Source organism: Peromyscus leucopus, chromosome 7 (genome assembly GCF_004664715.2).
Source record: "Peromyscus leucopus breed LL Stock chromosome 7, UCI_PerLeu_2.1, whole genome shotgun sequence".
Taxonomy (NCBI): Eukaryota; Metazoa; Chordata; class Mammalia; order Rodentia; family Cricetidae; genus Peromyscus; species Peromyscus leucopus.
Genome location: NC_051069.1, coordinates 18,550,610 through 18,564,328, shown reverse-complemented (window position 1 = coordinate 18,564,328; position 13,719 = coordinate 18,550,610). Strand labels below are relative to the sequence as shown.

The 13,719-nt window shown below is 44.4% G+C and overlaps 1 protein-coding gene across 4 annotated transcripts in view; it reads right to left on the bottom strand.

Moving 5' to 3' along the window:
- Dmxl2 (Dmx like 2) overlaps nucleotides 1-11,938 on the bottom strand; it is a 123,945-nt gene extending 112,007 nt beyond the window's left edge. For all 4 annotated transcript variants that reach the window (XM_028864975.1, XM_028864977.1, XM_028864976.1 and 1 more), the window contains exon 1: nucleotides 11,653-11,938. In XM_028864975.1, the coding sequence (XP_028720808.1) occupies nucleotides 11,653-11,739 (87 nt within the window). In that variant the 5' untranslated portion in view covers nucleotides 11,740-11,938. The remainder of the gene's footprint in view (nucleotides 1-11,652) is intronic.
- Between the last annotated feature and the right edge of the window lie 1,781 nt (nucleotides 11,939-13,719).

Below are 13,719 nucleotides of genomic sequence, written 5' to 3'. Positions count from 1 at the left end.
TCCAGTGGAGGGATTGGGACACCAATCCAGCCACATAAACGTTGATCTACAATTTGTCCTGTACGCTGGGGTAAAGGTGGCACAGAACTTGTGGGAGTGGCCAACCAAGGACTGGTCCAGCCTAAAACCCAGGCCACAAGAGGGAGCTCACCCTGACACTGCCTGAAGCATCAGGACACAGTCCCTAACTCAGTCATCTGTGACCCCTACACTGTAGTATGACACAGTCCTAACACAGTCTTCTGTGACCCTGCACTGTAGATGACACAGTCCTAACACAGTCTTCTGTGACCCCTACACTGTAGATGACACAGTCCTAACACAGTCTTCCGTGACCCCTACACTGTAGATGACACAGTCCTAACACAGTCTTCCGTGACCCCTACACTGTAGATGACACAGTCCTAACACAGTCTTCCGTGACCCCTACACTGTAGATGACACAGTCCTAACACAGTCTTCCGTGACCCCTACACTGTAGATGACACAGTCCTAACACAGTCTTCCGTGACCCCTACACTGTAGATGACACAGTCCTAACACAGTCTTCCGTGACCCCCGAGACTAACTTCTGTAGCTAAGGAGATCATGCTTTTGGTGCATGCCTGTAATCCCAGCATTCAGGAGACAGAAATGGGAACCAACCTCAGGTTCAAGGACAACCTGGTAACAGAATGAGTTCCAGGCCAGCCAGGATGACATGGAGAAAGAAAAAAAGATGGCATGGTATGCACACCTATAATCCCAGCACTAGAGACACTAAGGCAGGAGGATAACCACTGAGTACCACACAGGCCTGAAAAGAGCAAGCCAAGTCAAGGCCAGCCTGGGCTACATAGTGGGTCTCTGTGTCTAAGGCATGAACAAAACAAGGTGGGCATCCCTGGGGGAGTGGGTGGTCAGGGTTTCTATACCAGTCACCAGCATACCCACCTCTTCGGTCAGGGGTTCAACTTAGAGCTGCCCCTTGTGAGTAGTTCTCAAATCTTGAAGAGCCCAGAATGCACTGGCATTACAGAGGCTGCAATGAGCAAGCAGAAAGCTGGGCACTGGTCTCCACAGCTTCTGAATCTCAAAGACCTCAGCTGGAATATCGAGGTCTTTGAAAACATGGTTATACGTTCTTCATCTCCATTTGTCTTCCATCCATACAACCCTTTCCTCAACAGCGGTCTGAGGCAATCCCCAGACAAGCCCCCGTGTGCCTAACAGAAAACAACAACAGAGATGAAGAAATGGCTGCGTTCCCATGTCTGTTTTACATTGTAGTCACGACAATTTAAGTGGTATCACAAATTCTGGCTGGAAATGGGTAAGTACTTTTACCACCTTTTCTAATGGTTTTTGTTTTTTTGGAGACAAGATTTCTTTGTATAGTCCTGGCTGTTCTGGAACTTGCTCTGTAGCCCAGGCTGGCCCTGAACTCACAGAGATCCCCTGCCTCTGCCTTGCTAGTGCTAGGATTAAAGGCGTGCACCACCACCGCCTGGCCTCTAATGTTTGTTGAGGTTTTTTTTTTAATCTTATTTTATGTACTTATTTTTATTTAGTGTGTAAACTACTGCCTGTATATAGGTCAGAAAGCAACTAGTGGGAGTCAATTCTCTCCTTTCACCATGGGTGTCCTGGGAATGAAACTCAGGTAACCGGCTGGGCTTGGTAGCAAGCACCTTGACCCATGGAGCCCTCTCACTAGCCTTGACTGACTGACTGACTCTGGCTGACTACTCACTATGTAGACCAGAATGACCTCTGCCTCCCGAGTGCTCAGATTAAATGCATGTGCTACCTTGCCCAGTTGATAAATGGTAGTATCTTAAAACTGAGGTGTAAATATGAAAACATCAGTCAACTTCTGTTTGTCCAAGTGTTAGAGGCATACATCACCAGATCCTGAAGTCATCAGCAAACTTTCCTATCATTTTGGAGATGACCACCTACACAAATGAAGATGAACTCGGAATTACACAACACAGAAACAGTTACACTTATGGTGATGGTTTAGTAAAATAAAGAATTATCACCAGGCCATGATGCCTTTAATTCCAGCATTTGGGAGGCAGAGGCAGACAGATCTCTGATTTTGAGGGCAGCCTGGTCTACAGTGTGAGTTCCAAGACAGCCAGAGTTACAAAGAGAAACCCAGTCTCAAAAATCAAAAAAAATAAATAAATAATTTTTTAAAATGGCATATCAAAGGTAGGAAAACATAGGTGGAATCTGGAGAATGTGGGCTTCCAAGGTTCTCCCTCCTGGGAGTCACACACAGCACACTTGTTCCTTCATAACGTATGTGAGGTGTTTTTGCCAAGAAAAGTGCACTTATGAATAAAGACTAGGGCTGTTACTGAAGGGTAGTTATACCAGCATTTTGTCCATGTACAAACGGTCATAATAATCCCAGCAGCCCAGAAGGGAAACAGAAGTTCATTATAAATCAAATTGTTCTAACAAACAATCTAGACAGAGTGGTGGGTAAGATTCAGGACCCTAGGCATTCAGACTAAACCTGTCAATAGTAAGAATGTTCCAGTACACAAATCCCCAGGAGCCAGTCAAGCCTGAGTCTACCTGTGCCGTTTCCTGTGTATTGTGACACTGGAATCCATGTGTCATTTTTGAACCTTGAATAGCTGTTACCATCTGTGATTTTTATGCTACTATGCCAGCTTGTAAAGAGTTTCTAAATATTAACCTATTTTATTATACAATATCAAAATATTACACTGTATAACCCAGGCACAGAGGCACACACCTGTAATTCCATCACTAGGGAAGCATAGGTGGGATGATCATTGCAAATTCCCCAGCTTGGTCTACACAGTGAGTTTCAGGCCAGCCAAAAATGCCATATACTTCTACAACATCACTGATCTCAAAAGAAAATTCTTGCCGGGCAGTGGTGGTACTCGCCTTTAATCCCAGCACTTAGGAGGCAGAGGCAGGTGAATCTCTGTGAGTTCGAAACCAGCCTGGTCTACAGAGTGAGATCCAGGACAGCCAGGGCTGTTACAGAGAAACCCTGTCTTGAAAAAACAAAACAAAAAAAAAAGGAAAAAAAAAAGAAAAGAAAATTCTTTATATTGGGAAGCTATGAAGTTCATTGCACAAGTCCAGTTTTCCAAATTTCTAATTCTAACTTGATTTTTTATCACTGCCAGCAAATAATGTCAGATTTTTGAAAGAGCATCTTTGCTTCATTCATTTTCGAGAAAATGACTGCCAATACCTAATTCCAAATAGCTTTGGTTTATCAGATGGTTTTTCAAATAAAATGGTGTTCTATAAAACAAACAGTTTTAGCTGAGCTCCTAATTAAAACATCCATCAGTTCATCTAGACTACTGTCCTTAGGTACACATATGCATGTGCATACCCTTTTGCTACACATTTTTAAAAGATGTGCGTTGAGTACCAGGAGAGGCTCCAAAGCTACACAGAGAAACCCTCTCTCAAAAAAAAAAAAAAAAAAAAAAAAAAAAAAAAACGTACTTTGAAAAAGCTGGTCATGTGATGCCCTTGATGAGCCTTAATAGTAAGCCTTCCCGTCAGCTCTCCTTACTTTTTATTCTCAGACAGAGGCTCACTAAGTTCCCTAGGCTAGCCTTGAACTCACTCTGGACCCCAGGTTGCCCTTAAACTTATGGTCCTCCTGCCTTAGTCTCCCAAGCAGCAGAGATTACAGCTCTGTGCAACCAGAATTCTGTTCTTGAACCACAGCTATTAAATAAGTTATGTAAATCTGTGGACTGAGTATAAACCAAACTTTTCATATGTTGGCTTCTTCTGGTTTTATTGTTTTCATCTTGTTGGGGAGAGAGACTGTTGCCACCTGCTTGCCAAATACTTCCGATTTCCTGGGCTTTTCCTAAAGTCACAGTCCAAAGACATCACTATGATTTAGTATAATTATTATTATGTCTGAGAAGAATCAATATTTAGAGGATGTAAAGAAAATGCATCTATTTGTACGAGAAAAAGAAAGGAGGAGGAGCTGATGGTGCTGTCTCTCCTGCTCCTGCTCCTCCTCCTCCCACCACCACCCGCCCGACCCCACTCCCATCTAAAACATCACCATTTGTCCTTTAAGTCACCCCATCAAATTACCATATTCAATGAGTGTCAGATTCTATTCAGAAAGCCCCTTTATACCACTGACCTCTCTGTCAGGAGAAGGTTAACTGTGAGGTGTGTAAGATTAGGGACATTAAAAGAAACCTAAGCACTCTATAAGAAGAGGATCTGAAGCACAGGCAACTGGTCTTACATGTATACACACATCAACTCAACTCCTAGATTACAATGAGCTACCTCTAAAAGACAGAAATGGCCACACAGCCTGTACAATTTCTGTCTGTTCTTTAGTAACACACCTGTACAAGTTGTACCTGCTCCCTAGTAACAGTCTAAGTTGACAGTATGAATTAAAGAGTTCCAGATCAAAACTCTAATGCAAATGGATTCCACCAACTCTAAAATTAAAAAAAAAAATAAAATGTATACTAAAATCTCTAACTTAGAAACTTGCTTTTAAAAATAACTACCATGGGGCTGTAGAGATGGCTCAGCCATTAAAAGTACTGGCTGCTCTTCCAGAGGACCTAGATTCAATTCCCAGCACCCACATGGCAGCTCACAACCATTTCTAACACATCTGATCCAAGGGATCCAACACCCTTGTCTAACTTCCTCGGGTACTAAGCATGCATGTGGTACATATACTTATCATGCAGGTGACTACTCGTACACGTCAAATAATCTTTTAATTAAAAATGGATGACAATGCTTTGCTTTCTATCATCAATTCAACTGCCCAAGCACGACTTTTTTTCCCACTGGGTCCTGTGGTTGTTAACCAACATTCTGTACTCCTTTTGATGATTAAATACAAAAGAATCCGATTAGTTGTACACCAGGGGTTCTCAACCTTCCTAATGCTGCAACCCTTTAATACAATTCCTCATGTTGTGGTGACCCCAACCATAACATTATTTTGGTTGCTACTTTGCAACTATTTTTACTACTGTTATGAATTGTAATGTGGATATCTGATATGCAAGGTATCTGATATGTGACCCCTGTGAAAGGATTATTTCAACCCTGTAGGGGTCACAACCCACAGGTTGAGAACCACTGTCCTAAATTTTTCCCAAGAATGGTTTGTGGCACACAGCTGTAATCCCCATTTGGGAGACTGAAATAGGAAAACTGCCAGTTGAAGAGCAGCGTGAGCAACACAGCAGGAAGATGAAGAAACGAGGTGGCGGGTGGTGAAACAGTCCCACAGGTAAAGGCACCTACCACACACCTGATGACCTGGGTCAACCCCAGAACCCACAGTGCAGAATGGGAGAACCACCTCCTACAAACTGTCCTCTGCCCTCCACATGGCCACATACATACATGTGGACACACACACACACACTTAATAAGTTAATTTGTGTAGAATTTTTTTAAGGAAGGGGAGGGAGTTCCTTGTCAGCTGTGAGCCTACTACTTCAAAAATTCTCTGAGTGGGCTTTTTATGAAGTCCAAATTTTTAGAACACCAGACTATGGGGTCTTAAGAGACAAGGCAAGCATCAACTAAGATCTAGAACTTCACCATCACATTATAGTGCTGGTCCCTTTTTACTCTGGCCCCCAGGAATTTCTAAAGAAATTCAGAAATTCACACTGGGTGGTGGTGACTCACGCCTTTAATCCCAGCACTTGAGAGGCAGAGCCAGGCAGATCTCTGTGAGTTCGAGGCCAGCCTGGTCTACAGAGCAAGATCCAGGACAGGCACCAAAACTACACAGAGACACCCTGTCTCGAAAAACCAAAAAAAAAAAAAAAAAGAAGAAGAAGAAGAAGAAGAAAGAAAGAAATTCACTAATCCAAGAATTTCTGTTTGCAGATGAAAACTGTAAAAATGTTGAGGTGATTTTACCAAGATTGTAGAAGTACCTGGACACTGAACTCTTACTATGAAGGAAGGCATTCAGAACCACACCAGAGTTTCTGGGAAGCTGCTAATCTTCCCACCTAAGCAGAAAAGCAAGTTAACAATCTACACAGGGCCCAGTGTGGTGGTTAAATTCCAGCACCCAAGAGGCAGAGGCAGGGGATCTCTACATATTGAAGGCTACATAGTAAGACGTTTATCTGGGGGGGGGGGGCTACAATCTACAAAGGGACTTAGCATTCACACACTCATATACCAACTGACACTAAATATAAGCCTACAGTTTTTGAAATACTGCCTATCAACTCAAACAAAAAGTTACAGTCCAAAGGGGCCAGCTTCTCTTGGAAAAGAAATCCCTTCTAAACCTTTCTGTCTTCCCCTTCACTCTATGCATAGGCAGTCAGATACATGAGGTGCCACACCTGTTAATAACCAGCCAGTGCAGGAGCACTTTTTTGTCTAACTCTCTGGTATCTCAGGCAAAAGTAACCTCTCATTCCTCCTGAGTCCCCACAAGAAGTGCCTAATAATAATAATAATAATAAGTGCCTAATAATGCCACACAGCTGGTCAGCTGTAGGTATGTACTTAATTCTCCTACTAGATATCTAAGTTCTACACATCTCTGGTTGTCTCCCTTGAGTCAGAGTATTGCCCTTTGGGGTTTTTTAATCTCCACAGAGTCTAGCACATCAATACATTCAACAAACATGCTAAATGTATAAGCAGGTTGATCATTATGGTGTTGCCATAGTTCTAAAACTACAATGTTACTCTGCAGTAGAGTTAAAACATATCTAACTGCTAGAAAAGAGGGCATGTAACACTAGATAGTTTTTTGTTTTTAATTTATTTTTGTGAGTACGGGGTTTGGGCTGTATATATGTCTGTGCACCATCTGCATCCCTGGGGCTGGTACTGCAGTTATAGACAGCTGTGAGCTGCTAGAGAGGTGCCAGAATTGAACCTGGGTCTTCAGAAGAACAGTCTACGGGATTAACTGATAAGCAAGCTCTCCAGTCCCTATCGTCTAATTCTTAAAGGAACAGTTTTTCATCCAGACCAACCTTTTAGTGGTATATTAATTAAAAAAAAAATTTTAAATATTTTTCTTTTAAAGATTTATTTATTTAATGTAATGTAGATGACTGTTCTATCTGCATATACAACTTTATGCCAGAAGAGGGTATAAGATTCTACTAGAGGTGGTTGTAAGCCGCCATGCGGTTGCTGGGAATTGAACTCTGGATCTCTGGAAGAACAGCCAGTGCTCTTAACCACTGAGCCATCTCTCCAGTCCATAAGAGTTTTTGTTTGTTTGCTTGGGTTTTTTGAGACAGGGTTTCTCTGTGTAGTTTTGGTGCCTGCCCTGGATCTCACTCTGTAGACCAGGCTGGCTTGAACTCACAGAAATCTGCCTGGCTCTGCCTCCCCAGTGCTGGGATTAAAGGCCACCGCCTGGCCCTTAATTAAAATTTTTAATTGCAGGCCAAACATGGTGGTACATGTCTGTACTGTAATTCCAGTATTCCAGAGGCAGAAGTAAAAGGATCACAAGTTCAAATTCAGTCTAAGCTAGACAGCAAGGCCCTGTCTCAAGAAAACAACATCAAAAGGCTATGAATAACATTTGTAGATTATATTTTTCAACATTCTAAGGGTATTTGCTACTTAATGAAGCCCTGTGGCTGACAAGAAAAACTGTCTACATGAAGAAAACTTGCTTGATTTTCAGCCTTGGTATTACTCCATCTTTGGCTTTTGTTGTTCTTGCCTCTAGAGAGCCCGAATACTAACCTTCCCTTCCCAAACTACACATGTTCTTGTCTATCTGCCCATTTGTACTCATGTTCATGTTTAATCTACCAATATATTATAAACTCCTTAAGAACTGAAATGACTAATTTTGCAAACTTGTATCAAGGTGTTAAATTCATGAGGCTGAAATAACATCAATAGCTCTATACATCTAAAAAATACACACAGGACTCTCTAAGGACAGAGCAAAATTTTAAAACTATATTAATTATTTTAATAATTTAATATTTAGAGAAGAGCTATTTTCAATAGTAAACAATAAATGAGATATATATAATAAAAAAAACCTCAAATCATTCGCTTATCTCAAGGTAATTAAAGACAACATAAATAAATACAATAAAGCACAGACATGGTAGAACACCTTTGGACGACCCAGGATCTAACTTATTTCAGAATAACTGTTTCTAAAACTTAGATATTACACTAAAAAGAACAGACTGATATAAAGGTGATGCTTTAAAAATGACATACAAAAATACAAAAATGTCATTTTAAAATGGTATTTACAAAGTCACAATTGAATGGTAAAGAAAAAAGAAAGCTGCTGTGGACTGACAGAACACAAATGGAAACCATCCACCGCCAATGGCTCGGCACGCATCACTCGGAACACCCACTACCAACTGCACCACCGTGTCCACGCTGGGACGTGACAACATCACTAAGCAACCACTTAAAGCCCAGCCAACCAAGCCCCCACTACGTGTACTGAAATACACAGAACAGTATTTTCCCATTGTTACCATGTCGTAAGTGTTGAAAATCTTCTTAGAACAATTCTAGTCTTCTAATTTTTTATTTTATCGATTCCAAGTATATTATCTACTCTATTTTGAAAACGTCCCCAAGGTTCAGAGCAGGCTCTCTGTTAAAAAGGAAACTTCTGAGAAAAGCCCATCAAATGAAGAGTCACAAGACTCTTTCCAGCCATGCCTAACCCCCCTTTAGTCACCTGATCCAGAACTGAAGGCTTTTCTATCAGACTCTTATGAACTCAACTGATACGCTCTATGTAAAGAGACCTCACTTTCTGTCATTTTATTTTTACTATATACAGTTATTTAAGGTATTTGTTAGTTGATTTTAGAGTGCTTGAAAACATTTTATTATTGCATCTTTAAGCAAGTATGTTTTCATAATGCCCAGAAGATCATTTGTAGTTCACAGCAAGACAACTGGAGCATGGAATGTATAATTAAAATACTAAAATGAAAGGTGTGCAAAACAGATCTGTATTTGCACTTGGCAAAGGGTCAAAATAACACTGTCACAGACAGCCATCCTAAACCAAATAAATGTTCAGTTTTGTTTAGAAGCTAACAAGCAAGGCTGTCCCGACGAACATTAACATGTAGTCTACAGGGCTGGAGAGGACTGGAGTGCCTTACCAGCCGCCATGCCAGGGGGCTCACAACTACCTGTAACTGCGGCTCCAGGGGATCTGACACCTCTAGCCTCCAAGGGCACCTGCACAGACAGACAGACAGACAGACAGACACACACACACACACACACACACATTTAAAACTATATATATATATTTGGTGGGGGGGTTCGAGAGGGTTTCTCTGTGTAACTTTGGTGCCTGTCCTGAATCTCATGCTGAAAACCAGGTTGGCCTTGAACTCACAGAGATCCGCCTGCCTCTGCCTCCCGAGTGCTGGGATTAAAGGTGTGCGCCACCACCGCCTGGCAAAGGTCGGCTTTTTTTTTTTTTTTTGGAGCTGAGGATTGAACCCAAGGCCTTGTGCTTGCTAGGCAAGTGCTCTACCACTGAGTTAAATCCCCAACCCCATAAATATTTTTTTAAACATAGGCTACAGTAAGATCACTGTCACAGAGGGGCAATGTGAGAAGTGTACAGAGTCAAACAAAGTGAAACATGGCAGGACATCTGATGAGGATTCCTTAACGTGACTATTAGGAACAACTTTATATTCTCAAAAAAATTACCCTAGCAGCCTGAGAAAAAGAACTGAAAGACTGAGCTGAGTATAAGGAATCGCACTTGGAAGCTTTCTTACAAACACAAGGTTCTCCAACAAGGTGTTGACTACAGACATGCCAAGGGGTAAATCTGAAAGACATTACACCATTAGCTTTGGTGACGGGATAAATTAAAGTGGGAACTATGGCAGCACTGGAAGGCAGAGGCAGGTAGATCTCTGTGAGTTCGAGGCCAGCCTGGGCTATAGAGTGAGATCCAGGACAGGCACCAAAGCTACACAGAGAAACCCTGTCTCGAAACACCAAAAAGACATGGACTCCTACCTCTACCACCTAAGTTCTAGATTACAGGTGTATGTACCACCACACCCAGCTAATGCTTCACTTTAGATGGACACAGTAAACTACCATCACCCCATGGAGGGGAAATACCCATAATCAAAAGTCCAGATTTACTTCTTAATGAAGGAAACCCATTCTTCTGATTCTAAGGGTCTTCCTCCTTCTCTGCACAATAAGAAACACAAAGGTATTTTTTTCCCTCTATTCTCCAGTCTCCACACACTTAAAGACCAATCTCCATTCTATTGGGTTTGCTTTTTTTTCCTTTTAACAATTTTCACTGTGGGGGAGGGGCACACATGAGTGCCATGGCGAGCATACAGGGGTCAGAGGGCAACCTGCAATGAGTATATTCTCTCCTCCTACCATACGAGCCACAGGGGAATTGAATTCAGGTCTTTGGGTTTGGTAGCAGGCACCTTTACCCAGAGAGTCATCTCACAGAGCCCTATATAAATCACATGTGCATCAAACACACTACCACTGATAGTGATAGACCAGTATGTCAAACGACCCTGTTTTTTAAAGGATTCTTTCAAAGCTGGAACAAAGCTGAGCTGACTACCTATAAAAATTAATAAGGCCAAAAAGCGACCTTGTCGGGTTATTTTTAATGAATCAGAAAACATTAAAAACAGATAAAGTGTTCCAGAATGCACTGCTACATAATGATTCTGCAGTTTTGCTGTAATTTTTTTTCTGCAGTTTTAAAAACACGCTGCTGTAAGGTAGACATCAGATCAAATAGTTCCCGTTGTCCAAAAGGCAGATTACTAAGCAATATCCAATTTTATTATGCATAATGATTATCAATATGTACTTAATAGAGGTCTCACTAATGCAATCCCTTCAAAGAAGGACCGTGTATAAATTTAATTTTAAAAAACTCATATTAATCCATATGAGTCTTATAAAACAATCTCTATGAGAGCTTGATTTTAATAACCTATTCTCAAAAAAAGGACTGATGATCCTATCTAGTTGAAAAACAAGTCTATGTCGTGTAGGTAGGTACTAGTTTCCAAAGCGTTATGTTTACATACATCTTTATCACATTCCCAAGAAAAAGTCATAAAATGTATACATTATTTCATGTTTTAAAAAAAAAAAAAGGAACTACCTTGCAAAGATTAAGGTATTACCTAAAAGAATTACCAAAACGGAACGCTAGCTAAGATAGACCACTCCTGGAAAGGTGATTTCCATCCTAACTCTTTGAGAATAGAGCGAATTTTTCTATTCCCTTGTGCTAAGAGAATATTCTGCCTTGGGAGACACAGAGGGCGCGTTTAAAGCCGCAGGCTGGTCGGGAAGCCAGGGCGCAGCGTCGCCTCCACACCCCACCACGTCCCACACCAAGACCGTTCGCTGCCAGCCGGGAGCAGGTGGAACCCGCCCCGGGCTTCGGCCGCTGCAACTACCTCCCTGCACCGCAGACCCGGGGACTGCCCCGAACCTTCCAGCTCTGCCACCGGCGCGCTCACGGGGCGGACGAGGGCGGTGATTCCTCACCCTTCCCCATCCAGCCCAGAGCCGAGGGGCGTGGGTGGGCCCGCCGCTCGCAGCCCTACGGGAGGCCCCGGCCCTGCTCACCGTGAAGGGGACGTCCCCGACGCTGCCCACGGAATAGCAGTTGTCTCCAGGGTTGACAGCCCCGGTGAGGACCTGATGCAGATGCATCTCCGGATCCCAGCTGGACCGAGCTCTGGGACAGAGGAGGACGAGCCCCGCGCCCCGCCGCAGCCGCTGCCTGTGCGCCCTCGGGACTCAGAGCCCCGCTCGCCTGTCGCCTGACGGACGCCGCCCAGCCATGGGAGGCTCCGGCCGCCGCCGCCACTGCCGCCGCCGCCGCCGCCGCCGCCCGACCGCCGCTCCGCTGCGGAAATGCCCGGATGCTCCCACGGCCTGCCGCACCGGCGCACAGTGCGGGCGCAGGGCCGCGGCGCGTGCGAGGCGGGGGCGCCGCCGGGGAGCGCGCAAGCGGGGCGCGTGCGGGCCGTCACGCCGCGCGCGCAAGGGAGCGGCCGGCGCACGCCCGGCGCGGGGACGCGGCGCGGAGGGGAGAAGGACGCTCACTCGCAGCCGCGCTCTCGGCGCCGCGCGTGCGCGCACCAGCGTCTCCAGGGCAACTGCGCGCGCCGCGTCGCGCGGACCCTCCGTGCCGGTTGCGCGCGCAGACGTGCGGGAGTTCCCTGGGAGCCCCGGGGCCCAGACCGCCGGGGGCGGGGCCTGGGGGGCAGGTCTGTTTTGCAGCGTGTTTAAGCTCCTCTCCAGGGCAGTGCGTGATGGTCAGCGCCACTGACCTCAGGGGAAGGACACTGTCATCACTGGGAAATCCCATGAGCTCAGGGTCCTTCTGTCTGTTTTAAAGTACCCGGCATCTTACAACCTTTGGGGGAAGCTGAACTCCCCCGACAGCAAATTGTTTTGCTCACACTCTTTCTCACGCGTCCCCCTAGAGACCGGTGATTCCTCTAGATAGTTTCCCCCTGTGAGTGACGTCATGAAGTCTCAGAATCGCCTGCTTTTCCAGACTGTCGGCTAAATTGAAATCAGATCCCTGCTCCAGGTCAATTCATTGCGAATTTTTTAGTTGAGGCTACAGAGAAGGAACAAGGGTTAATGAGGAAAAAATTTAAACCCAGACAAGCACCACAAGTGTTACGACAGATACAAAAATCGATGAGGCCATAAAAGAGGAAGAGCAGTGTGTTGACTAATGGGCTGGAAGGAGCCCTTTGAGGACATAGCCTAACTAGACACTGGATACAATTTTGACAGGCTACGGGGCAGCTAGAAATACCGCATTACAATAGAGAAATTAGCGGGAACTAGAAAGTAAAATGGCTGGGGGGAGTTAGAGGCATTAAACTTGTTTAATGCTTGAGGCAGGTGGTACTATATACCAGTTACGGAAAGGATATGATAGTTAATAAGAAATAAAGGCACCCAGGGGGGTCTTTGCCCAGATTTCCTTCTGCATTTTCTGAAGGCTATCAGCTACTTCTGAGCTGAAATTTATAATCAGAGCTGCCTTGGGAATGTTACTGTGCAGCACATCCAAGCGTTAAGCCGAGGGCGGGGGAGAATGGAAGCAGATTTGGCACGGTTGGTTACTGTTCCGTGAAAAGCAGCAGAAGTAATCAACTAATTCCCAACGACCTAAGGCATATCCCTTTTCATTTTGCGGCATAAACACCCAGACTAACATCTCGAAGTCACCCCCCACCTCCACCCATCCGTTTCTTTTTGAGGTTCACGATCCATGCCCCTCCTCAGCTGCCCAGCCCTCTTGCCATTGTTCCACCCTCGACACTCCTCACCTAACTACCAGAGTTGCCTCCCATCTGCTGTCTTCAGTACATTTGCGCTCCAGTCCATCCAGAGAAACCTTTTTCCGTTAGCTTTGTTTGAGAGTGCTGGGAATCAAACCCAGGACCTGGCACCCACTAGGAAAGCACTCTGTCCCTGAGCTACATACGCCACCAGCCCAGAGAAATTTCCTCTGCTTACAATCTAGTAGCTCCCATTCTCGATGACTTAAAGTCCACATTGCTTAGCTTGTCTGACAATCCCATTCAATCTGGCGATGCCTAATCTTCCTCAGGTTGTTCTATTACCCAGTCATCTCCAGCCCCTCTGAATTAATGCTCTCTCTCT